At 49.9% G+C, this 24,058-nt stretch overlaps 1 protein-coding gene across 2 annotated transcripts; it reads left to right on the top strand.

Moving 5' to 3' along the window:
• The first annotated feature begins 5 nt into the window (after positions 1-5).
• TOM1 (target of myb1 membrane trafficking protein) lies at positions 6-20,857 on the top strand. Of its 2 annotated transcripts, XM_005488545.4 has the most exons (16): positions 6-158; positions 7,388-7,472; positions 9,219-9,297; positions 9,463-9,612; positions 9,724-9,858; positions 10,107-10,253; positions 11,186-11,302; positions 11,758-11,891; positions 12,525-12,558; positions 13,103-13,211; positions 14,209-14,329; positions 16,684-16,759; positions 17,164-17,226; positions 18,916-18,975; positions 19,315-19,351; positions 19,457-20,857. In XM_005488545.4, the coding sequence occupies exons 1-16, from the start codon at positions 107-109 to the stop codon at positions 19,603-19,605; spliced, it is 1,548 nt and encodes a 515-aa protein (XP_005488602.2). In that variant the 5' UTR covers positions 6-106; the 3' UTR covers positions 19,606-20,857. The 2 variants fall into 2 exon arrangements, with proteins under 2 accessions (XP_005488602.2, XP_005488604.2); XM_005488547.4 differs by lacking the exon at positions 17,164-17,226.
• Positions 20,858-24,058: the final 3,201 nt, after the last annotated feature.

The following is a 24,058-nucleotide window of genomic DNA, read 5'->3' on the forward strand; positions in this document are numbered from 1 at the left end:
GGCCGGTGGCGTCACAGCGGGGCCCGGCGGGGCCCGCCCCGGCCGGCGCGCGGTCACGTGAGCGGCGGCGGCGGCAGCGTCAGCTGATCGCGGCGCGGCGGCGGCGATGGACTTTCTGCTGGGGAACCCCTTCAGCTCCCCCGTGGGGCAGCGCATCGGTGAGAGCCGCATCCGCGCCCCCCGACCCTACCCGCGCCCCGGCTCGCCCGTCCGGCCCCGCGCCCCCGGGGGCGCCCGCCGGACCCTTCCTCGGGGAAACGTCGGCCCCCGCCTCCGCGGCGGGACCAGCAGCGCGCTGGCCAATCAGAAGAGAGTTCTGCTCTGACTGACGGGTCCTGCGGACCAATAGCAAGCTCGCAGCCCGAGGCGGCTCCGTCGGGGTTCCCGCCAGCCAATCCGGGCGCGAGGGGGTCTCGGGGTGGCGAGGTGAAGTTTGCTCACTTAAAGGGGCCGCAGGGCGGTGGTCCGCGCCACGCCCCCCTGCATCGCCGAGCCCCGTGATTGGCTTGGGGCCATTCCCGCCCGCGCCTCTTCGGGGGCTTCGGGGAGCTGCTGATTGGCTGGGCTCCAGCCAGGGCAGCCTGTCGCGGCCGGGCGGGAACGGGGCGCGTGAGCCGCGGTGGCACGAGGGGCGGCCTCGAGACCCCGGGGTGTGGGACGGGGTCAGTGAGGGCTGCAGGGACAGCGGGGCTGTGGGGACAGCGGGGCTGTGGGATGGGATCAGCCAGGGCTGTGGGGACAACACAGCTGTGGGAACAGCAGCCTCACGCTGGGCTCGCCCAGTGGGACCAGTGTCCCCTACCCGAAGGACTCAAGCGCTGGGCAGCTGGGGGTGTTTGCCTGCCCTGAGCCTCCCCGCACTGAGCTGTGGGACAAGTGGAGCCTGGCAGGGCCATGCCCTGGCTCCTGCAGCACGAGCTCTTCCATCTGGCTGTGGCTCACAGCGTGGAGCACCAGCTCCAGCAATGAACACAGCACCCACCCTGTGCCCTGGCAGGCCCATGGGCACATGGTGGGTGTCCTGCAGTCCCTGTGCTCAGGGCAGATGGGGAACATGGGAGAAGGATGTGGCCTGAGAAAGTGGAGCAGAGATGCCGCAGTTAGAGAGAAGAAGACCGTCAACAGCCACACTGGTGTCAGAGCAGGGATGCAGTTCTTAAAATGCTTAGAATGAAGACTCTCTGTTCCTGTGTTGTATTGCCTAAGAGCCTTGAAGTTGTGCTTGAAGGTTGATGCCTATTTAAACTCCATTTGTGAGTTTATACACTTGCTCATTCTTGCTGTTCACTGCTTGTCAGACCTTTGCTTTTTGCTGTGAACATCTGGTCCCACATTCAGTCTTTTTGGTGTCCTTGCATGAGTGAATAGGAGGCTGTGCCTGGGTGGGAACAGAGCAAGCAGCTGCTTTAATTAATGCTTTTATTATAATGATTTTAGAGGCTACCCTAAAACTGTCCCAAAGTGTGTCAGGGGCATTGTGATGTGCCACTCTGGTGTTGGGACAGGTAGGTGAGATCCATTACAGCCAGGTGGTGGAAGGATCATCAGGGAAGATTTTGTGTTATCAAAATCCTCCAGATGATCTTCAACATACCCCCAGAACATCACATGTTTAATCCCATGTTCTAGGAGAAGCCATCTCCTGCCCTTTCCTGAATGAATGCTCTTTGTTCCCTCAGTGAGTGTATCAGATATGCCCTTGTGTTTGGGTAGAGGCAATCTGAAAGTTGCCTCACAGATCTTCTGGTCAGTTTAGTAACCAGATTGTAAGTGGGTTACACCTCTAGGCTTTGTTTCAATTAAATAAGGGATTCCCAAGCAACAAACCAACAGCAAAGAAGAGGAAAAAAGAAAAGATATTTCAAAAGTGCCTGAGAGGATGTGAGAAGCAGAGGTGTGATTCTAGGGAGTTCTTACTGACTGGGGGTTTACTGGGGTTACGGGAGTCCAAAGAAGTGGAGGAATTACAACGTATGAGAAAGGAGCTCTCTGGAGGACTTGAAAGGGGAGGTGATTGAAAATACGAATATGAACATTGCCTATCAACATCCTGGGGATGTGGATAAATGCTATCTCCCCTGCTTAATTTGGGACGCAAACATGACTTCCCCAAACTCGTTTGGTAGGTCTGTGTCAGCTGCGTGTCCAGCCCCTGAGCCTGAGCACCAAACCTGCACAGTGCTGCTGCCCTGGGCTGTCTGCAGAAAGATAATGCTGCGTCCTTGCAAATTATTTGGGCAAAGTCACGTACGCTTGATAGAGCTTATAAAGTCTAAAATAGCTTTAGATGAAGGCTAAGGGGGAAAAAAAAGCCCTCTGTGGCCACTGCAGCAACGTTCTCAAATTCCTTCATTAATGTTAATCTAGTAAGACCCATTTATTTTGCTGACTAGGAAAGCAATGCTCAGATAATCTCAGTGATCTGTCACAGAATGAGTCAGTTGCAGAGGAGTAGGTTTTCTAGTTTCTTACTCACAGTTCTGAGATTTAGTCACAAAAGTTGCCTCTCCTGTTTTTGCACTGTGATGTCTCTTCCCAGGAGGAATACAGACTCACTTGTTTGGGGTTTTTGTATTTGATTCTGTTGTGTGGTGGGCTTTTTTAAACACCATTGGGAAAATTTCCAAAGAGTGATAAAGCATCATAGTTCAGATTCCCCTCTGGAAAGGGAAATCCACTATGCCTCCATCTAAGAGCTAAGAGAAGCTTTTTTCCATTTTCAAAATGGAAAATCTAATTCCAAGTAGGTGAATTGTCTCTAAGTGAGAGAATGGAGAAGAAACCACCAAGTGAGCTCTCTCCTCACACTGTAAGTCTAAAATAACTAGTAATTATAGCAATACCAAAAGGGACACAGGCAGGTTATTTCAGTGAGTGAGGGCAGGCAAGGGATAGACGTAACGGTGTAGCACAGAGATGACACAGATGTTTTTTATGGATGGGGGTTATTTTAAGCATGAGGACCAGGAAAAGTCGAGGCTGTAAAGAAGGAGCAAGTAAGTAAGGCTCCTGGGTGAGGAAGAGAGGCAGATGCAAAACAGTGTACCAGAAAAATCACCACAACCTTTTGGATCCCACCTTGCAGGTGTTGCTGCACTCCTCTGTGGGCTCTGTGGGTCCCTGCAAGGTTGTGCTTCTCAAAAAGGCATTGCCTTGTCTTCTGTGCCTCCTCTGTCTGGAGGAAAAGGGGTAAACACAGCAGTTGAAGAGTCTTGATCCCTGAGAATTTGAGCTGATTCACAGGACAGGAACAGGAGTTCAGAGACACACATACCCACACCGCTGTGTCAGCGCAGTCTGTGTCCATTACCATCCTTGAATTAGGTTTGGAGCCGTATCTCTGGTCTCTCTAAAATGCACGCTGTGCTCTCAGGCTTTGGGGGAAGGGTACAGCTAAATGGTGAAGTCCTGACAGACCTGGTGCTGAAGTTCCCTCAAGGGAAGTAAAAGCATGAGGCTTGTACAGGATGCTGATTTGGGCCTGTGAGTTTGTGAACTGAAATGAAGTTGGAAGAAGGAACATCTTGCATTGCTTTCTGCTGAGCCTAAGCTGCCTCATGCCATGAACTGCTGGTGTCCTCAAACACCTGTTGAAATGGGTGAGAATGTGCTTGATGCTTTGCTGAGGAACTCAGAGCCAGCAAGAACACTGCAGGGAGCATTGTTTGAAGGCTTCACTTGGAGGAGAGGCAGAGCATATCACAGGCAAGGGATTTCTGAGCAGCATCTGGCTGGTTATGGGTGCTTCAGGTGTGGGGTGGGCAGCAAAGGGGACAGGAGCCTGCACAATACCTTCTGTCCCTGGCTCCTGTACTTCCCCACACTTCTGCAGTGCCAGTGTGCTGCTGCAGGGACAGCTGAGTGGGATCCCCAGCTGCACAGTGCACTCTCCCCTGCCACCAGGGCACACACAACAACCTTGAAAAGAAGCAAACTTGTGAAATGTACTCATAGCACAAAGCAGTGTACAGATCCTTTGCACCAGTTATGCCAAGTGTTTGGAGTTCTTTGTTATCTGCTGGTTCCAAATAACTTTTATCACCTAGCTGCAGTCAGCAGGAGCACATCCAGTGCCATGCAGGAAAAGAGCCCATGCTCTGGTCCAACCCCTACCACAGTCCTGCGCGGTTCTGGGTCCATCTGAGCAATTTGTGAGGCAGCAGACTGGAATCAGACAAACCCCAATGCTGTCACACCCGGGGAGCCGGACCGGCTGCCAGAACAATGTGGCTTTGGAGCAGCCCCATGTAGGGCCTCCTGTACGTTCAGCAGCCAATGCTTTGGGGCTTGGAGGGGGAATGGCATTCCCAGGCTCACGATAACCTCTGCCAGGGGAATTCTCTGCTGCAGGTCAGGCTCAGCTGGTAACACACACAAGTAGATGCTGCCTGATGACCACCAGGCAGAGTGCTGGGTGTGTGGCAGTGCCCTGCCTCCTGTGCTCACTGTTTTTAGGGACTTGTCGCTGTCCCCAGCCATCCCAGGCTCAGATTTCGTGCAGAGCAGACAGCTCATGTGCTAATTACAGCTCATGAAATGGGGCCAGCCACCCTGATCCTTCATGTGACTAATTAAACTTTGTTTCCTTCCCTTCTGCAGGCTTTACAGAAGGGCAAAGTTCAGTATTTTGGAGAAAACTCCATATCTTACTAGGCTTGGACAGCCCCTTACAGCTTGGAAGAGAGCAAGGAGGATTAGAAGGGCATTAGCTCCAGTTTTCTCAATGCCAGCTAGGCCAGGCCTTAATTTGTACTGGGTAAATTCAAGCCTTTTGTCCTTGGAATTGCCTCAGGGTCAGATTCCTGTTTTCCATATGCTCTAATACTGTTCTTCCAGCTTTGCATTTTGTGACCCTGTGTTGTGTTTATGGCAGGTTTGGGGCTTTCCTGCAGCTCTCCTTTGATGAGTGTATGAGCTGGGGTGATGGCAGCAGGATGGCCACAATATTGTGGGGTAACAGGGGCAGGGTGTGTCACTTCTGAGGAAGCCCAGTTTTCCCCTAAATGGCCAGACAGGTGAAGGAACACACGTGGTTTATTTACATTCCTTTCTGAAAAGCAAACCCGCTGCTTGACCTTGGCAGGATTGGTGCATTTGGAGGGAAAGGGTGGTGGGGAGCAGGTTACAGCGTGCCTCCAAACATTGGGAAGTGAGGAAAGGGAGTTTGCAGATTAAATTCATGTTTGTGTACAATGTGAAGGAAGGTTGGGGAGATTTGAACAGCAAGGATTGATGGTTAAATGCAGGTTTTATTTTGTCCTTTGTTTTTTCTATTGCTCAGAGCTTCCATACAGGCTCAGCCCTGTTCCCAAGTTATGGGTTTTTCCTTCCATGTGCAGTGAGAAGAGTGGATGTAGACTTCACTTTTGGCAGAGCAACCCCTGTGTAGTGGATTTCTGTGATTCATTGCCAGTGCAGCAAACAGTGCAGGGAAACTTCTGACTTGTTCAAACCATGATGTGTCATGAGCAGAGGATCCTGGAGGAGAGTGCAAGTGAGGGGGGCTTTGTGACCACATGATCCAAACCCGTCAGACTGACCTGAGCTAGAATCGGCCTGCCAGCTGCTGTCCCAGGGCAGGAAGAACCCTGGAGCTCTGTACTGTGTCCTGATCCCAAAGGAACACCAGTAGAAAATATTTTCCCTCATGTGTTATCACAGTTTCCCCCATTGGCTGGTACATGCCCTGGTGCACCAGACATGCCTATTGCCCTGGATGTATTCTCCACCAGATCACCCAGTGCAATCCTTCCTCCTGTGCCTCACTGAGGAAGCTTGGATCTGCCAGAGATAAGGATCCCTATGTAAAGTTAATACTCAAAGTGACAAAAGTTTACCTGAATCAAGGAGCCTTGAGGTTATTTCAGTAACAGCCAGACCTTTGGAAAGGTGGAAGAGCATCCAGAACAGTCTGCCACTCTCCTTCCTTGTCTGCCCTCTTCCTTCTGGCTGTGGCCACAATGTCATCACCATAATCACTGTGTAATCAATGCATACTGTAGCCAACAGAAAAGGTGGTGGCTGGATTGTGATAAGATGCAGATAGCTTCACAGTGTGGTGTGCAATCTGTGGGAGGGACACGTGTAAGAGGCTGCATTGCACAGTGCTGTGAATAGCTCTGTGCCTGACCCTAAACAGGACATGATGGATGTGCTTACCCAGGCAAGAGTTAAAAAATCTTCTTCCTGTGTTATGGCCTTATCTCATTACTGTGTGAATGGGCATTTAATTTCATTCCTACACAGGGATCATTAGCTGCTGGGTCAAAAGCAGAAAAAGACAGCTCTGCAGAGGAAGGACCTCTAAAGGGGTACAGGACCCACAGCAGCGAGGTTGAGCCGCAGATTTTGCAGGGACAGCAGTTTTGAAAATGCAGGCATTTCTGTAAGTACCTCACTAGGACTGAGCTCTCCTGAAGAGCACCTGGTAAGTGCTGAACAGGTCTGGCCAGTTTTAATTCTCTTGCCCCAGTGCTAAGTCAAGAGTTTTGAAGGATGAGAGAGCTGGAAAGGATGGTTCTTGTCGTCTGCTTGCCATTAGCTGTGTCTGTGTTTCCCTGTGGTCTTGGGAGTGCCTGGGTCCTTCTGGCCCCACTGGCCATTCTCTACTGGTGGTGCTCCTGAAGGCATCAGTCAAAGGCATGGCTAGGACTGAGACATGGATGATTACAGGGTGGAGGCATTGGTGCTCACAGTAATAGCTGCTCATTTCCCAAATCTCTGCCTTGAATAAATAACATCAAGGCTGACTGAGGAATTCCTAATTAAAGGGGACACAATCAAAGCTGGAACAATATTGCTTTGACTTCAGCCTGCAGTTTGCTTCTGCCCACACTCCCTAGAGGGCAGAAGTTCAGGGGAAAGGTGTAAATATTAAACAAGAGAAACCCTGCTTTGGTTTTCTATGTTTGCTTGTTTGTTTTTATAGAGCTGGTGTACAAAAAAAAAGGAAACTAATTCTTTTGTCTCCTTATGTGGTATAAACCAAGAATTGGAGCAATTGGCATTAGATCTGTATCAGGGTGAGTGAGCTGAACTCAACAGTTTCTGGCCTTGCAGGAACAAAGCAAATAAACCCCCTTTTCCTTAGCTGTGGAGCTGAAGTTATGCTGAGCCCCTTCCCTTCATGCACAGGACACCAGAGGTCACAGAGAGTCTGTTTGTAGTGTCAGTAGCATTGGTGGGCAAAGCTGGGCACCCACCATCCCAGCAGTGTGCTCTGCCATGGTGACACCTAGTGGGGAGCACTTGGTGACCCACAATTTGCATATGAATTTGCCTCCTTGTATTTTGTAGCGGCAGCGAGGGAGAAGCAGGCTGGGGGCTGGGGTCTTGTGGGAGCTTAAGAGTGCCAGGGCTGCTCTTCACCTTGGTTTCTGTTTTCCAGAGAGAGCCACCGATGGGTCCCTGCGGAGTGAGGACTGGGCTCTCAACATGGAGATCTGTGACATCATTAACGAGACTGAAGAAGGGTAAGGGAGCTGGCAAGGGCCCATAGGCAGTGGCAGGTCCCTGAATTCCCTGGAACACCACATCCCTGGGCTGCAGTAGTAGCATGTACTGCTGGAGGTAATAAGCTAGGCTTCCCAGCAATCCCTGAGACAGGACTCTGCTAGGAGACCTAGAGATGTAGCAAAGCTGTCAGAGCATTTATTAGATGCTTTTCTATAATCTTGGTGAGTGCCAGGAGCCATTCAAACAGGCCTTCAGGGTCCCCAGACAACCCTCTGTTCAAGTCAGGCTGCCTCCCATCTCCAGAAGGCATATTTGCATTTCTTCCACTTTGATTTATTCCCCCTTCATACCTTCTCTTTCTCTCCTCTGGGAATGTAAAAATCTAAAGGCTGGTGACTGAGAGAAGAGAGGGAAATCTCAGGCTGCTATTCAGTCCTCTTAGTGTGCCAGTCCTTCTTGGGTTTCTTCTCAGGTATTTGTACAGTCACTCAAAAACACACAAAGTGGGTGGGGGAGCTCTTGTGTCCCTCTCCCTACAGGGAGATGTTCATCATTCTGCCAGACTTGTTAACTCAGGAGCTGGGGATTTGCCACTGAAGTCAAGGGAGAATGCTCCTTCTCACAGTGGAGATGTCAGGAGCAGCAAGTAAAAAAGAAAGTGCTACATGGAATAAAACATGTAGGTTTCACTCCTGCTGTCCTACCCCACAGTGATGTTGACAGAGGATTAGCAAGCCCAGTTTTCAGCTTCACATCTATGGAAACAAAGTCAAACATCTCTACTTACAGATCTGTCACCACTCCTTTTCCACTATCCCCACGGTGCAAATACATCTGTCTCTGTCCACAGTTCTCAGGCCTGAGCTGTGGCTGCTTTCAGGTCTGGGCACCTGATACACAGCTGGACAGGCTCTCCCATTGTCCTGCTAAGGCCCATCCTCTGACACCAGGCTGCCCCACAGGCCAATACACTTCTGCCCTCCTCACTGAGTCAGTGTCTCCACCCCACTTTTCTCCTCCAGCACCGCTGCTCTTCCAGCTCAGCTTCTCTTCCTGTGCTCGGAATCTGGTTCGTTTGTGCTCTCTTAAGACCACAGTGGACTGAGACCATGGTTTTTCTCCCCTCTGAGAATGGTTAATGAGGGCCTGCTATACTGTGCTCTCTTACCCACCTGCGCCATACAAGCAAGATTTTGCCAGTGTGTCTCTCCTGCAGCTTTTGAGCCTCCTTCTCTCCAGGGAAATGTTAAATAGGTCCTCTTTGAGTAACACAGGAATTGCTGCAGATTGGTCTCTCCTTCCTGTTTGTAAGCCATGCCAAGCTTTTCTGTGACCTCCCCCTCTCCAGTCTCTCTGCCATGGGATTTTGCTCTACCCCCCAGGAGTGTGTTTCTAGCATTGTTTTTACTCTGTTCTCTCTTGTGTCCTGAACACCTTACCCTGTTGCAGACATCAGCACAGAGGCCTCTAATTTCAGTAATAGCACTCAGGGACAAGATTGGTGGATTTTGCAGTGTTAGGTTTATGGCTGGACTCAATGACCCTAAAAGGTCTTTTCCAACCTAAATGATTCTATGATCAGCCAACCTTGCTCCTCTTGCAGAACCACAAGCAAAAGCTGCTTTACCAATCACTGCTTCAAGCCATGCCGAAAACATGGTGAAGAGGGACACCTGCTGAGTATGAGGTGGAACCAGAACCTGTGGCTGTTTTGCTTTGCTTCAACCTTTTGATGATCTTTCTTCATCTCATTTCTCCTTCAGGCCCAAAGATGCATTCCGAGCCATTAAGAAGAGAATTGTAGGGAACAAGAACTTCCATGAAGTTATGCTGGCTTTGACGGTGAGCAGTCAGGGCTCTTTCTCTGCTCTGTGATACCCTGCTGTAAAGCTGAGTGCTGAACACAGGCTTTAGCATACATGCTGAACAAACTCATATAGCTAAAGCCAATAAGGCAAACACATGAGGACAGAGAAGGCTACAGCTAATGCTTTATTGCCTTTGAAGGTCCTGGAGACCTGCGTCAAGAACTGTGGCCATCGTTTCCACGTCCTTGTGTCCAGCCAGGACTTTGTAGAAGGTGTCCTGGTGAGAACAATCCTGCCAAAGAACAATCCACCTGCCATAGTGCATGACAAGGTGCTGACCCTCATCCAGGTGAGCCAAGAAGTGTGAGCACCTGCACCATGCAGACAGTATGTGTCTTTAGGTGTTTGTACAGAAGGCTGTTGTACGTGCTGATGGGCTGTACTGTCTCTTCCTCCCCAGTCCTGGGCGGACGCCTTCCGCAGCTCTCCAGACTTGACTGGTGTCGTTGCTGTCTATGAAGACCTGAGACGGAAGGGTTTGGAGTTCCCCATGACTGATCTGGACATGCTGTCACCTATCCACACACCACAGAGGGTATGGGAGCATTGCTGAAGATAAGAATGTTGGGCAGCTGCCATTCTGGAGCAATGAGGGGATTTTAGGAACTCTGTCTTGAATTTAGAGGGTGTTTGGGTGGTGAGATGTGAGAAGCTGCAGGACAGCCAAGAGCTGTTGGGACCAGTTGGGGAGCTGCCATCAATATTTCTCCTCTAGTTGCACTGTCCTGCCCAGTGTGTGTGTCTAACATTTCCTTCTCTCTGTCACTTTCCCCACCTTTGTAGACTGTGTATAGCTCCAACTCTCAATCTGGACAGACCTCACCTGCAGTCAACTCCCCTCAGCAGATGGAGTCCATCCTCCACCCTGTCACCCTGCCCCCCGGGAGAGGCACATCCAGCGACGCGCCCATCACACCCACACCCGAGCAGGTGAGCTGGACACAAGTCCCAGGATGTTGCTGACCCTTCCTGTGTTTGAAGCTATTTCACAGACACTGCTCTGGGACTGCAGTACTGGTCCTGCCCCAGCCTCTGTCTTCAAGGAGCTGTTCCTCTAAGGCACAGTCCTTTGAGAGCTCCCCAGAGCTCTATTGTGGTCACAGTGATGAACTGGGATACTGCAACCAACGTTTGCCTAAGACAGGGCTGCTTTCAGGTAGAGGAAAGTGGGGTGCTGAGACTTGATGCCTCCTTATCATCTTTGTTTATCTTGCCTCACTGCTTACTTTATATGAATCAACCCTATCTGGCTATGTGGTTTCCAAAGACTTGTGCTTCCTCACTTGTTTCCCCATCCTCTTTTCTCCTTCCTCACCCTGACTTCATATGACACCATGTTCAGCACCAAACCCCTAGCTGTCAGTATTTTGCATTCCCTTGCAGAACAGAGGGTAGAAACAGTTCTAAATAGGCTCAGCAGCAGCTTGTAAACCAGAGGACTAAAGCTTCAACTGCACACTTAACTGAGGCTCTCCTGTTGAATAGGAATTAATTGTTTTCCCCTATCTTACACCACTTTGGAAATTAAACCATTTAAATGGCTACCACATGGGAGCTGTTAGCTGAGGAGAGATTTGAATCATACCAGCAGCCTGTGCTGGCCATTAAAAATCAAAGCTAGACTGGCAGCTGAGATCCCAGGTGAGGGCCTGGCATCTGCTACCAGCAAATGAATTTGATGGTAAGTCATGGAGGGGTTTCCTGCTGGGAGCTCCTGAGAGCTAAAATGAGTGGTGACAAATGAACTCCCTGGAGGCTGTGAACAGGCATGCACATGTGGTGCCATTCCCTGCCTTCAGAGCTACCTCAGCCATGTCCCCAGCCTCCCCTGGCAGAGCTGTCACTCCACTTTTCCTCTGCAGATCGGGAAGCTGCGCAGTGAGCTGGAAGTGGTGAATGGGAACACAAAGGTGATGTCGGAGATGTTAACAGAGCTGGTGCCATCCCAGGCCGAGCCTTCTGACCTGGAGCTGCTGCAAGTAAGGAATGCTGGGCAGGGTGGAGGGCTGGCACATGCAGCACAATTTAGCAGTGACTTGATGGACTGAGGCCCAATGCATGCCAGGGGTGGGGAACAACTGGACAGTTTAGTGTGGGGCTTATCAGGAAGTGAAGGGATAAGGGAGACACAAGGACAGCAGAGTTTCAATGGTGGATGAAAATTGCATTGCCAAGGCTGGAATTATTTCACAAGGGAGTTTGTAGTCCTCAAGGGCCTTTCTTTCTGAGTGATGTGTAATACAAAAAGCATACAATTATTCCATGTAAAGTTTAGACTCAATTTACCTCTCACACCAAATATTTGTTGCCCATCAGCAGTTCCCGATAGATCCCAGTAGCCTCTGGAATCTGTGTTCCAGTCAGAATTTCAAATTTGTGAGTGCTCAGCCGTAGTGTGACCTTTGTGGGTGGTGACTTGCCCTGCTTTGAACAGGAGCTGAATCGGACATGCAGAGCCATGCAGCAGCGAGTCCTGGAGCTGATTCCCCGTGTCCTCCATGAGCAACTCACTGAGGAGCTGCTCCTCATCAATGACAACCTCAATAACGTGTTTCTGCGCCATGAAAGGTACCTCTCTCCTCCCCTCTCTTCCCTGCTCTCCCACAAGACTTTACTGCCCTTGAAGGCTGCCTATCCCACCCTTTTGATCTGCCCAAGAGTGTAATACCCGAGATGTATCAGTCTGTATCATCCATCTTTGAGAACAAAGCCAAATGTCCTCAATTTTTGCTGAGTCCTGCCCCTTCAAAGCTGCTGTGTAAGTTCCTGATGGGGTATAAAGTTGTCCCTGTGGCATAACTCAAAAGAAGGAGGCAACTGCATGGAAAGAGCTGGTTTTCTAGCTCTGAGAGAGATGGAGACAGAAAGAAATTGCCCAGATGGGATCAGCACTGCTTTTTTTTTCTTCCATTTCAACAAACACATCTTTGCTAGTTCATCCCCAGATGAACTGTAAAGGAGAGCTGTTAGTTACAAGGAACTGTGGAAGATCCTAACAAGCTTTCTCACACCACCTCTCAGGAGACATCAATTCTATGGGTCTTGCTATGGTATCTTGAGGGGAAATTGGGCACTGAGCCATAGTTCCCCTTTCCTAATGGGAAGGAAAGGGCAGACTGTGCCAAGTCTTACAAAAAATCTCTTGGGCTGTGGGTGAATGAGCCCACACTACTGAAATGCATGCTGTCACCTTTCCTGCAGGTTTGAGCGACTTCGGACAGGACAGCCTGTTAAGGTAACTCAGAGCAACTTCCCCTCTCTGCAGCTTAGTTTGCATCCTGCAGGTCCAGCAGTGCCCTGCTGACTTGCAGGGAGGTTCAGTCTGCCCCATTTAGAAATGGCAGGCTTTGCTTTCCCAGCCAAGCTGCACCAGAGCACCTGGTACATGGGACACTCCATTTCCCACTGCAAACCTCTCCTGCCCTGCCCAAAGAGCAAGAGCAGAGCAGCGGCAGTTATAGTTATTGAATAATGAGATTCCAATTCCCATATGAGCCTACTCTGAGCACTACCCTGTCCTCTGAACCAGCATTCACCCTACTTACTGACATCCAGCAGAGCTGGGAGGCTAGCTACCCAGGCATATGCTGCCCTGGGACACTATTCCTAGCCAGTTCTCTGATCACTGTCCCTCTTCTCCCTCTTCACTGATATCTTTCTGATATCTTTCAATGGGTGCAGAAGGGTTTTCCTCTCCAGTATCAATGAGCTAGGATTGTAGGGTCAGGGTTTCCAAGCTTTAGAAACTCTTCATCACCTTCTTTTTTCTTCTTCCAAAGGCACCAAATGAGGCAGAGAACAGCTTGATTGACCTGGGACCCCATACTCCTTCAGCACTGAAACAGCCTGAAGTCACCAGCAACCTTTCCTCTCAGCTGGCTGGAATGAGTGTGTTGCTATGTGGTTTTCCCCTCAGTCTTTCTCCTGTGCTGCTTTGAAAATCCTTTCCTGCCCTTGAATCATCTCCCAAAATTATTTAGTCAGATTCCTAGTGTAACCTAGAGAAATGCCATGTGTTTTCAACTAACAAACTCATGAAGAAACTTGTGCCCCAAGGCACTCAAGCATTTGTCTTGGCATCCTCACTTCACATAGTGCAGGAGGTGGCCATGACTTAAGAAGGATCTCAGCTTTAGTCTGTGGCTAAGGACCTGGCCTTTGGCAAGACTGGGGATAAAGTTGCTCCTTCTGCAATGCCTGGCAGCATTGCCTACTTGCCTTTCTTGGTGTGTGGTGTCAGGTTCACCAGTGAGGTCTGGGAGAAGCAGACCAGCTGAAGCTATGCTGCAAAGGCAGCCATGAGCATATTGGGCCCAGGACCCAGGATCTGACAGGTTGTTTACTCAAAAAACTTGAGGGGTCCTGGGAGGTCCTCAAGACATACCAACAGCCTATGTAGCACTGCCTGGATGCAGTTGCAGAAAATTGGCACCAGACTCTTTTTACAGACAAGCCAGCTGAGATATTTTTCAAGTCAAGTGTTTTTCGGATGATGCCTGAGTCATGAAAATCCACTCATCTGTCTCAGAGGTGCTTACCCAGAAGCACAGGTTATTTTCTTCCAGAGGTTATGGAGCAATTCCCTCCAGAGTTGTCTAAGATGGTCAGGAACATCTAACCTCCAGCATCAGTAAATTGATGCTGCTGCTTCTGTCTGAAACTGAGCCAAAAATATCTACTGAGTGGGCAAAGAAATAGCTTCTGTTACTTCACCCACGACTGCACACATGCATAGACTGTGCTGCAGCTGAGGAGCGGGATGGAGGAGTGGGCCTAGGGTAGTTTAGCCTGTTCTGATGACAGTTTTCCATCCAGCACTCTCCAAGCCCACAGTCCTCCCTTTACTGTTCTGCACTGCCTGCTCACCCTGCTCTGTCTCCCACAGACCTGGGCTCAAGCAGTGTGAGTGCAGGGCTACACTCCCTCGACACTTCTGGCAAGCTGGAGGAAGACTTTGACATGTTTGCCCTGACCCGTGGCAGCTCACTGGCTGAGCAGCGCAAAGGGTGAGTAGAACAGCTTGCTCTGTCCTTTCTGCCTTCTTGCAAAGGACAAGGGCTCAGGGAAAATAGGGCTACACCACAACCAGCAGCAGTTCCTGGGAGACAGCAGGATGAAACAGAAATGCTCTTCACACACACAGTGTTTGTAGCATGAGCTCTGTGCTCCCAGTCCTTTTTCCTGCTTCCATCATCTCCCCTTCATGGCATCCTCTGGGTATGGGGAGAAGGAATTGGTCTCCCATATGTTCTGGGAGATTCAGTGTCTGGGAATGAAGGTGTGAAGTGGGACTGGCTCAGTTTTCTTGTTTGCCTCTGAAGTCATCTGTCCTGACTGGGGTGATGTTGAATTTGGGAATTGCTGAGTACTGATTCAGCCTAAAAGACAGAGTATTGAGCTGGAGTGCAGGAAGAGTGCAGTCAGTTGTGGCTTGCAGGAGGGCACTGTTCTGTGCCTCAGCTTCACTGTTGGCAAGTGGGACTGATGTTTCTTCTTCCATGGTGCATTTGAGAGCTCCTGGTGTAAAGCACTAAGAGCTGGTGCTTTACTCTCCATAGTGCTGGCTGAACTAAAGAGGCCTTCTCCATTGCAGAGTGGATTCCTGAATCCTTGTTCTGAAGGAGCTGGCAAGAGCTGTGCTCCCTGGATCCCCTGGGTTTATAGACTGTGGCTGATCTCACGCTGCTTTGCCTGGCAGAGCCATTCACTGCTCTCCATAGAGTACCAAGCAGTAGAGCCCACAGGCCCATCACTGCCTCCAGCCCTCCAAGGCCTGTGCTCCTGCACTCCTGCAGCCACTGGAGTCCCTTGTTCTGCAGCTGGCCAATAGCAAGTTAAGGTCTCTTACATGTGGCAAGTTAAGGTCTCCTGATGATGTTTGCTTCCATTCCTCTGCCTCAGACTGCTTCTGGTAAATGTGGTGGGGAAACCCATGGCCCACACATGACTTCATGTGTTTTGTCCCTGGGTTTCCCGTCGCTTTTACTGTGGGTTGTGCTGCCTGAGGACAGAGGCAGTCCAGCACAAAAACAGTTGTATCAACACAGCACCCAATCTGGGGCTGAAACCAGAGCCACTGGTATGTGCTCAGTGCTGGAGTTCTGGACAGAGGTGGAATTGTATCCTCTCTGCTGCAGCACAGTCCTTAACAGGCCAAGGCTTATGATCTCTGCACAAGTAACAAGACATCTTCTATTTATTCCTGCCTGCACTTGCACTCCTGCCAGGTAACCTCTAGTGGCTCTGGCTTCACATTTCACTGAGAGCCTCTGCTCTCAGTGTCTCCCTCCACTTGAACAGACCCATTGCTCTACAGCTCCCGAATAGGACGTGCTGGCAGAGCCTCTGGGGTTTGTTCTTGACCCCCATGCTTCATGTGTGTCTCAGTGAGGGAGTGCTTAAGGCACTTCAAGCCTTTCCTGCCATTCTTCCTCATCAGTGGCATGATAGCAGCACTGTACTTCATCCTGGATGCCATTGTCCACAGCGGCCCCTTCACCGATGAGCACTTCTTTGAGAAGTTTGAGCAGCGGTGGCCCAAGCCCATGGCCCCCAACAAAAACAGCTCCACTTGATGATCTGCTGGATCTGTGGGATTGGGCCTGGGAGCAGCTGGAGAGGAAACTTGTGGAGAGTTTCTGTGAAAGGCTTCATTTTCCTAGCATGAAGAGTTTTCCCCACTCGGCATGGATCAAACGGTGACGTGTGGCATTGTCATGTGCAGTAGCAGCCTAGAGGGGACACAGGATTGGGATGAGGGAAATTATGGGTGAGACATGTCTGTGTGTGGAAAGAGGTTGCTGTAATGGTGCATTTGGAGACTTGGAAGCAACACTAAGCTCTTCTGATCATCCAGTCTCACCTATGGGTAGCATAGCCAGTGAACCTCTGCCACCATCACTTCTCACGAGGTATTAGTTAAAGAGCTGGTTTTGAGCTGTTTGTGTCTGTGAAAATAGGTGAGTATGTAGGTGAGGACCTGTTGCTCAAATTCTTTCTGAAATATCTGTAATATTCTGTTCAGTCTGTGTTAGTTTTTTCTCTTTATAGTCCACCCCAAAGAAGGTAAATGTTGTGGTTAATGCACCTAGCTCTGTAAGTCTGTGTCTTGATTTTCATACAAGTCCTTGTCATCCTTTTGTCACTGTGCCAGGGCTGTCCTGTTGTATCCCACGATGTTCCAGTGAGTAGATTGGTCTGTTTTGTGGTGGGCTACACCTATAACAAGGGCTTTGCATACCTTTCTAGAAGCTCTTGGTAGCAGAATGACAAGGTATGAAAAGTTATGCAGTCATTTAGGAGTTCCTGCTCTTCACTCTCAGGCATCTCATCAGCCTGTTCTCCCCCTCTCTGATTCCAGAGTAAAGTATGAAGACCCCCAAGCCACCAAAGGCCTTGCTGGTGCCCTGGATGCCCGGCAGCAGAACACGGGAGCGGTAAGTGGCCACAGCTTTTACTGCATCACCAGGAATGGGAGTAACCTCCTGGCTCACCAAGGAAGTAAGGGTGCTGTCTGTTGGGAAAAAGTCAAGTGATGATAACTCCCAGTCTCCACCAACCTGCATTTCCTAGCTGGGCTGCACACCTCATTCTTTAAAGCCCTGAGGTGAGGAACTGTGAAAATCTGGGGTTGCCTCAGGCAGTTGAAGGATGTCCCTCCCCAGGGAAACTTCCACCTGGAAATGTATGTTTTATTCCTCTTCAGTAGATTTCCATGTCCAGTCACCTTCTCTCCGCAATCAGAGAAGTAGGCCACCAGTATGAGTAAATTCTTTCCCTCACCTTCACCCCGCTGTCTCCCCTCTCCCTCACACTGCAATGCAGACTCTCTGTCATCCAGGGGGAGTCTGGTGCCTCTAGTGATGGAGCCCAGCTGACAAAGTGGATGATGCGTCAAGGAATGGTGAGATCTGAGGTGGTGGAGGGCCAGCAGGGAGGGAGGAGGCTGGGGCTGCTGAAGCAGAAGCATCACTGGCACAGCACGTGAGGATGCACAGCAGACATCAGCAGATACTGCTAACTGAAATGGAGCAGCCCTGGGCTGGGCCAGTAGTGGAGACTAGGCTTGGGAAGGAAGCAGGCAATGTGCCAGTCCTTCCTCAAGTAAACATATGTGTAGGAAAAAATCCTAGGAGCTCTGAGGCCAAGAGAGCATGTGCCACTCTGAGCTAGAGGATGGCCTGTTTTGGGGTGGGTGTCTGAGGCAGAGGCAATAGCTGGTGGCATCATGAGGGTGGCTGCTGCCATTCATTCTCCTTGCAGCCTCTCCTTCTTAACACAAGGTGCCTTGTTTGAAGGAAAACACATTCTGACTTTAACCCTGTTGAAGGCCTCCTCCTGTAACTAATGATTGAGCTTTCAGGCATTTGAATTTGGTCTTTCGGCAGCAGAAATTCCTGCAATTACATTCCCTCAGGCACACAGAGGCTTTGACAGCTCCTGGGTCTGAAGCTTGTTAGCCTGTCTTCCTGTAATGGGCACAGCCCAGGCTGATGTCTGCTCTAGGAAGTTTCCCCACATGCTGTACAGTTGGCTTGAATGCACTTGTACCCCAAAGAGATCCTCTCTGGGCAGGCAAAGCCAGTTTGCTTTGGAACTTCCCTAATCTCACACATCCTCTTCCGTTCCCATTCATCCATCTGGCAGCTGTGATAACTATCTGTGCTTGTTCCCTGGTTTGAGGAAATCTGTCTTTGGTACGAAGGTGTTGCTCTTTTTCTTGGTCTTGGTGTTTCCTGAGGGCAAGGGAGCTATATATATTAGAAAACTAATAAATAAGTTCCCACAAATACTCTCTCATTCTTCTGCTTGGGGAGCCTCTAGCAAGGACTGCTTCTTGCTCAGCTTTGTTCACGAGCTCATGACTGAAGAAAAGGATCTGGGGTTTTGAATCAGACTTTGTTTCTTTCAAGGTTACCTCTGTCCACTAGAAATATGTCTCTTTGCTGTTTAAATTGACCAGGGCTATGAATTCTTCTGAGCTAGCCTCATCCCTACTGGAAGTAAAATTTAATTGTAGATGACTTCCTCTTTGATGGGTCCTTTTCAGTAGTTTGGTGCGACATCAAATCCTGCTGTGCTCCATGATCACACCAGGGAATCAGTTCTTGGCAGGTGTCTTTCCCCCTTTGATTGCTGTCAGACCTGGCACCTCCAATATCTCCAGCATTGCTGACTTTGACATCAGACTGTCACTGGTTTGTAGAGGGAGAAGGTGTAGAGAAATGCATGTCTCTTGTTCTCTGGCTGCCTACACAAGCAGATAACTTCCACCTAGTGGGTCCTCACCAAAAAGCAAAATCTGGTCCAGTCCTAAAATCCCAAAGCCAACCACCAAACCACAGATGCTTTTGATGGCATGTATCCTGGAAACTGTGTGTCTGGGCATGGATGGGACAGAGGAAGCAGGTAAGCAATGGCACTGATAGCTGGCACCAGCTGGATTTGGATGGGCCTGAGCTGACTGAACAGTGGAGTGAGAGGCTGAGCTTCTGAGTTGGGCTTTCTTTTTGCATTGCAAATCCATTCCAGTGGATTTACTGGAACATCCTCTATGTTCTTGGCCTCACTGCCCTTTTTCTATCTGTCCCAGGTACCAGTTCCTCAAGCCAATTTCATGGAAGACATAGAAAAATGGCTCTCCACTGACGTGGTAAGTGAGGGGCTGCCTTCTTGGAGCCAGCAGTCCTGCTGGAGTTTCCTGTGGGGCTGGGCTTCAGGCAGTGTATAACAGCACTGTCATTGCTGAATGTGTGGCACAGACTGCTGGGAGGGACCAGGGAAAGAAAAGCCAGGGACACAGGCTTTGAGATACCACAACAGCATCATCAGCCTTCTGGGAGCCACAGCTAATGAACTGAGGGCCCCTCCAACATGTCTGTACTGTGGAAGTGGGGGAAACACTGTCCTGTCTCTCTGTGTGCAAAGAATCACATCTGTGAGATGCCTTTACCTACCTTCCTTCTAACATGCCCTTCTCCTTCTCTGCTAGGGAGAATCAGAGGATCCAAAAGGTGTCACCAGTGAAGGTGAGATGTGCCAGCCAGCCCTTGTCTTTAATTGCTCCTGGCAGCACCTTGACTCTTCCACAAACCTCCCTCTTTGCTAATGCTCTGCTCTTCTCTTGCCCTCAGAGTTTGACAAATTTCTGGAAGAGCGAGCGAAAGTTGCAGACCGCCTCCCCACTTTGTCCAGCTCCTCAGCAGGGACGTCCCTCTCCCCTCCTGCTGCCAGCCATCATCCAAAGCAAGCAAAGGAAGATGATGCCATGTTTGCCTTGTGAATGCTAAGGACTGGTGTGCTGTGGAGCAAGAGGCTGTGTGTGCTGTTTTGCTTGCCTCCAGCCAGGGGCCAGCAGAGGAAGGACTCTGTCCCCTTCCTCCATTCTCTTCCTGTTTTACCTTTGAGTTGTTTTTATTTTTAAGCTGCTTTCAGACTTCAGATAATCTTTGTTATGTTTAGGGATATCATACAGTAGACTTGTAAAGGGGGTTTCAAAGCTGCTAGAGAATGTGGGAGTTCAGTGGGTTTTTCTTTTTATGGTACAGAGTGGGCAAAGCAGAAGAAGCTCCCCCATCCTACTCTCCAGTGAGGTAGTTAAGAGATCTTGCCCAAGAAACAGGAGAGGCTGCAGTCTGCTACTGAAATCATTCCTGCCTGCCTCTTTCCTCACCCCTCCCCTAGAATGTATCTCCAGCCCTCTTCCTGCCAGTGTTAGACTGGAAAGCACGGGGATGTGAAGCATTACTGGTGGCCGAGGAGGAACACTAATAATGGTAGAGGGACCCTGTTGCTCTAACCTCTCTTGCACAAGTGCTTGTGGTATGCAACACCTTCCCACTCACAACCCCTTCTCTTCCTCTTCCTCGCCTCCCTTTCCCCATCAGTTTATCCAGAATCCTGCCCACAGCCCAGATGTTTCCATTGCACAGCAGCCAGTTGTCCAAGCCCTTGGCAGCACACAGGACTGCAAGCGGTACCCCAGGCTGAAGGGGCTCTCTCCCACGGGGCAGGATGTGCCTTCAGCAAACTATTTGCAGTTAATTTAATTCTCCATTATCCTACTTTTATCCCAGTGCGGTTCTACCTCCCTCTCTCCCTTTCACTGATGCCTTCCACCACGTTGTGCAGTGGTGTGGGGAGTCCCTCTGAGCCAGGCCAATGCTACAGACTCCCTTGGGATGGCTGTGTGTGCCAGGGTCACAGAGCTGCCTCCCCCTAAAGCAGGAGGCCCTTCCATCAGCACTGTTACACCACTGGGAATGTGCTGTTGCTGCAGAAGCTTGTTCAGCTAGTGAGCACAGAGGGGAAGTGAGACATCAGTCATCTCATGTCAGTAGAACAGCCCTGCAGCAGCCAGAAGTTCATCTGCACATGGGGAGAAAAACCCTTCAGAGCAAACTGCACATGCTGCCCCCTTGTAAATGAAAGGCAGGGAGGAGGGTGCCAAGCTCAGGGCTCCTGCTCGTGGGATTTCTTGTTGAGCATGGGAGAGTTGTCTTTTTTTACTGCACATTAAAGGAGCAAAGACTTGAGCCTCCCTTGAATGCACAGTGTGTACTGTCAGTGCTGCTGTGGGGAGGGGAGGCTGCTGTGGGGAGAAGAGGGATGAAACCATGCAGCCACATTTGCTTTCTATGAAAAGGCAAGGGCACTGGTGCTGAGAGGAGAACAGCATGGGGGCTGAGGGTGCTTCCTGCTTTTTACTACAGTCTTGTGGAGAGGTGATTACAGGCTGTCTCAAAATAGCAAGAGGGTGAGCTAGCTCCTCTCCTTTCCCTCTGTGTCTTGTGACCACATCTGAATACCCACCTTGCAGCCCATAAGTCACTTATAAAGACATGCAAGAAATACATTTGCTACTAAAAGGCCCTCTGGTATCCACAGGACATCCTCAGTTGTCCCTATACCACCTCTCCAGTGTCATCCTCAGTTGTTCCTATACCACCTCTCCAGTGTCCAGCTGAGTGGGAGCTGTGGGAGGGATCCTTTAAAGGAAGCTGAGTGGATTTGAAAATGTCATCTGAAAAAAGGCAGAAGGGCTGAACTTCCCCTGCTGGAGCACATGCAGGAGAGGAAGCAAGAGCAGGGTCATGATGGAACACAGGCTGGTTCTGTAAGTGTGGGGCCAGAAGGACCTCCAGAACACGCAAGGCCAAGCCCCTTGGCCAGTTCCTGGCCTTGGGCTGCCTGCCTCAGCTGGGAAGGAAGGACTCCTGGTGCCCCGTCAGCATTTGTGCACCGTACCAGCCTGTTCACACTGGTGATGCTTTAACACTGGTTCATGCCTCTCAGTGCCTCCAGCTCCCTCAGAGCACTCCCTGCAAATTCCCTGAAAGGAGAAACAAAGACATCCTGAATGAATGAATATCCTGAGTATGGGGAGTTCCAACTCCTCCTTACTGCTTCTGGGAGGCCCTGAGCCCAGGTCAGGACATCTTCACCCTCACCTTGTTTTTAATTCCCCAAGCAGCCAGCACAGGACCTGGCAAAGGCAAGAGGGAGCTGTCCCCAAGGAAGACTTGAGTGCAGCAGAAAGGGGTTGCTGCTATTTTTGTCAAGGGACAAACAGATGGAAAGCATTTTTGGTGTCTGCCAAGTGAGGTCAGTTAGAATCGATGGCCAACAGGTGAAAATTCAGAGCTGCTGCTTGTGGCTCCTGGGGTGAGCCTGTCACCTCTCGACCATGCAGCCAGCCATGGTCACAGTGCTTTCCACTGAGATTTATCCAACAGTGACAAGGTAGCTCTTTTTCAAGGATGAAGGCATGGAAAGATTCCAAATTATACTGTCATACTTGTTATAGATTATACCAGTAATAGCTTGAATAATTTTGCAAGGTTTCTTTTGAGAAGGAACTTGGGGAAAAAACCCAAAAACCTACTAGTTCTGCAAGGGTTCATTTTAATTAGAGGCTGGCCACTTCTCATTGGCACAAACTGCTTCATGATTACGAAAAAGAAAAAAAAAATGACAGCACTCTAAGGAATTCTTTTAAATGCCTTTCCCTTTTAAAGTTTTCTGATGTTGTTTTAGAAAGAACAGCGCTGCTCGCTCTGACCACCAGATGGCTGTGGTCCCTCGCACACCCAGCCCGGGCTTCCCGATTACAGAGAACAGCCCCTCCCTTGGCAGTGACCTGCTTAAGGCCCTGCCACCTCCGGGGACAGAAACAAAACAATGTTTTTCCGTAGTCTAATATTATGCTGCAGCCATCAGCCCTGTGCGGCCCCGCAGAGCGACCACTGCAGAACGTGGATTCATCCACACGTTGTGACTGCACGGAGGATGGGAAGGGGTGTTTGTGCTCTGCCTAGGCATCCATTAATAACCGCTCTGGGAACAGGATCCTGACCTGGACAGATATTTTGCATGACCCAGAACAGCTGTTGCTATGCCAGATGAAGAAAGATATAACTTCCTTGTACTGGGTCAGAGTTGCTTGACATCTCTAAAAACTAAATATACACTAAAGTTAATGAGAATTTCCATGATGTTTGGGTAGCATGATATTGGGCACGCCAGCATCACATTCATACAGGCAAAAAATTACATGTTTCTCTTTTACCCCTCCAAATAGTACATGATTTTTTTTTTTAAGGGGGATAACAAAAATATGTCCTGATTTCCCACAGCATTGTCTCACAAAGTCAGCATAGAAGTGTCCCAAGCCAGTTCACTGGGAAGGCTGTTCTCCATTTCACAGGACTTTCACGTTGCTTTGCCGTGTCAAAACTTCCTCAAAGCTTATTCTGAATAACAAAATCTCCCTCCCTTCACAAAATAAGAATAAAGCCACTTCCGCTTTCCTTTAGATTACTGTTGATGCTGCTAAGGGTGAATGAAGACGATACAAACAAATGAGAGGAAAAGTAGGTGCTGCAGTGCTGAGGAGCAAGGGAAGAGAGATGGCCACTGACAGGATTGCTCCCCATGAGTCCGAGTGTGCTGCAGGGCTGTCTCCAGCAGCCTTCCTGCAAGGCTGGACATTGGCTCTTGCCAGGGGCTGGATGGGGCTGCAGGGGTTGCTACATTGTGCAACAGAGAGGCTGGGGGCTCAGCCCTGCCAGGGAGAGTCCTGGGGCTCTGCAGCAGGGATTTTCTTGGGGGATCAGGAATTCCCTCTCAGCACAGAAAAGCTGTGTGTGCCTGTATCCAGGCGCTTGTTCTCCTGGCCAGTCTCGGCAGAAAAGCGTGGATCAGGCACGAAGCACATTTGACAGCAGGGTGAGGCAAGGACACGGCTTTCCTGTGGCTTATGGGGAGTTTCTTTCACCAGCACAGAGTGGTAGGAAAATCTGTGTTTAGAAAGGTTGCTGCGAGGCACTTCACTGGTATTTTTAGCTGCTTGACCAGAAAAAAAAAAAAAAAAAAAAAAAAAAAAAAAAAAAAAAAAGCTTAAATGCCAGATCAGTCTCAGTGAGAAGGAGGTGGCAATTTCTCTCAGCACTTTAGCAGTCATAGTCCAAATAAGAAGAAAAAAAAAAATGAAAATTTAAAAAGTCGAGGTGTGGGTGATCTGCCAGCAGCGCCCCACTGCCCCTGGGCAGGGACACGTTTAGTGCTGGCATGCACACCATGAACCACCAGCTGCAGCCGGGCAGTCAGGGGGTGGCTCACCCCACACCAGGCACCTTCAGTCTCACCACTTGCCGAGTACCTTTGGTCCCTCTCGGCCTCTGCCAGACCACACCCGGCAATCGAACACTTCAATTCAAATCCCACGTCGCCTTGTT

This window comes from Zonotrichia albicollis, chromosome 4 (genome assembly GCF_047830755.1).
Source record: "Zonotrichia albicollis isolate bZonAlb1 chromosome 4, bZonAlb1.hap1, whole genome shotgun sequence".
Lineage (NCBI taxonomy): Eukaryota > Metazoa > Chordata > Aves > Passeriformes > Passerellidae > Zonotrichia > Zonotrichia albicollis.

Excerpts from the sequence above, each read along its gene's own strand:
- TOM1 (XM_005488545.4), top strand. The coding sequence starts at position 107 with ATGGACTTTCTGCTGGGGAACCCCTTCAGCTCCCCCGTGGGGCAGCGC. Across the intron at positions 9,859-10,106 it reads CTATCCACACACCACAGAGG|ACTGTGTATAGCTCCAACTC; the intron begins GTATGGGAGCAT and ends CCACCTTTGTAG. Across the intron at positions 13,212-14,208 it reads CTCTCAGCTGGCTGGAATGA|ACCTGGGCTCAAGCAGTGTG; the intron begins GTGTGTTGCTAT and ends TGTCTCCCACAG.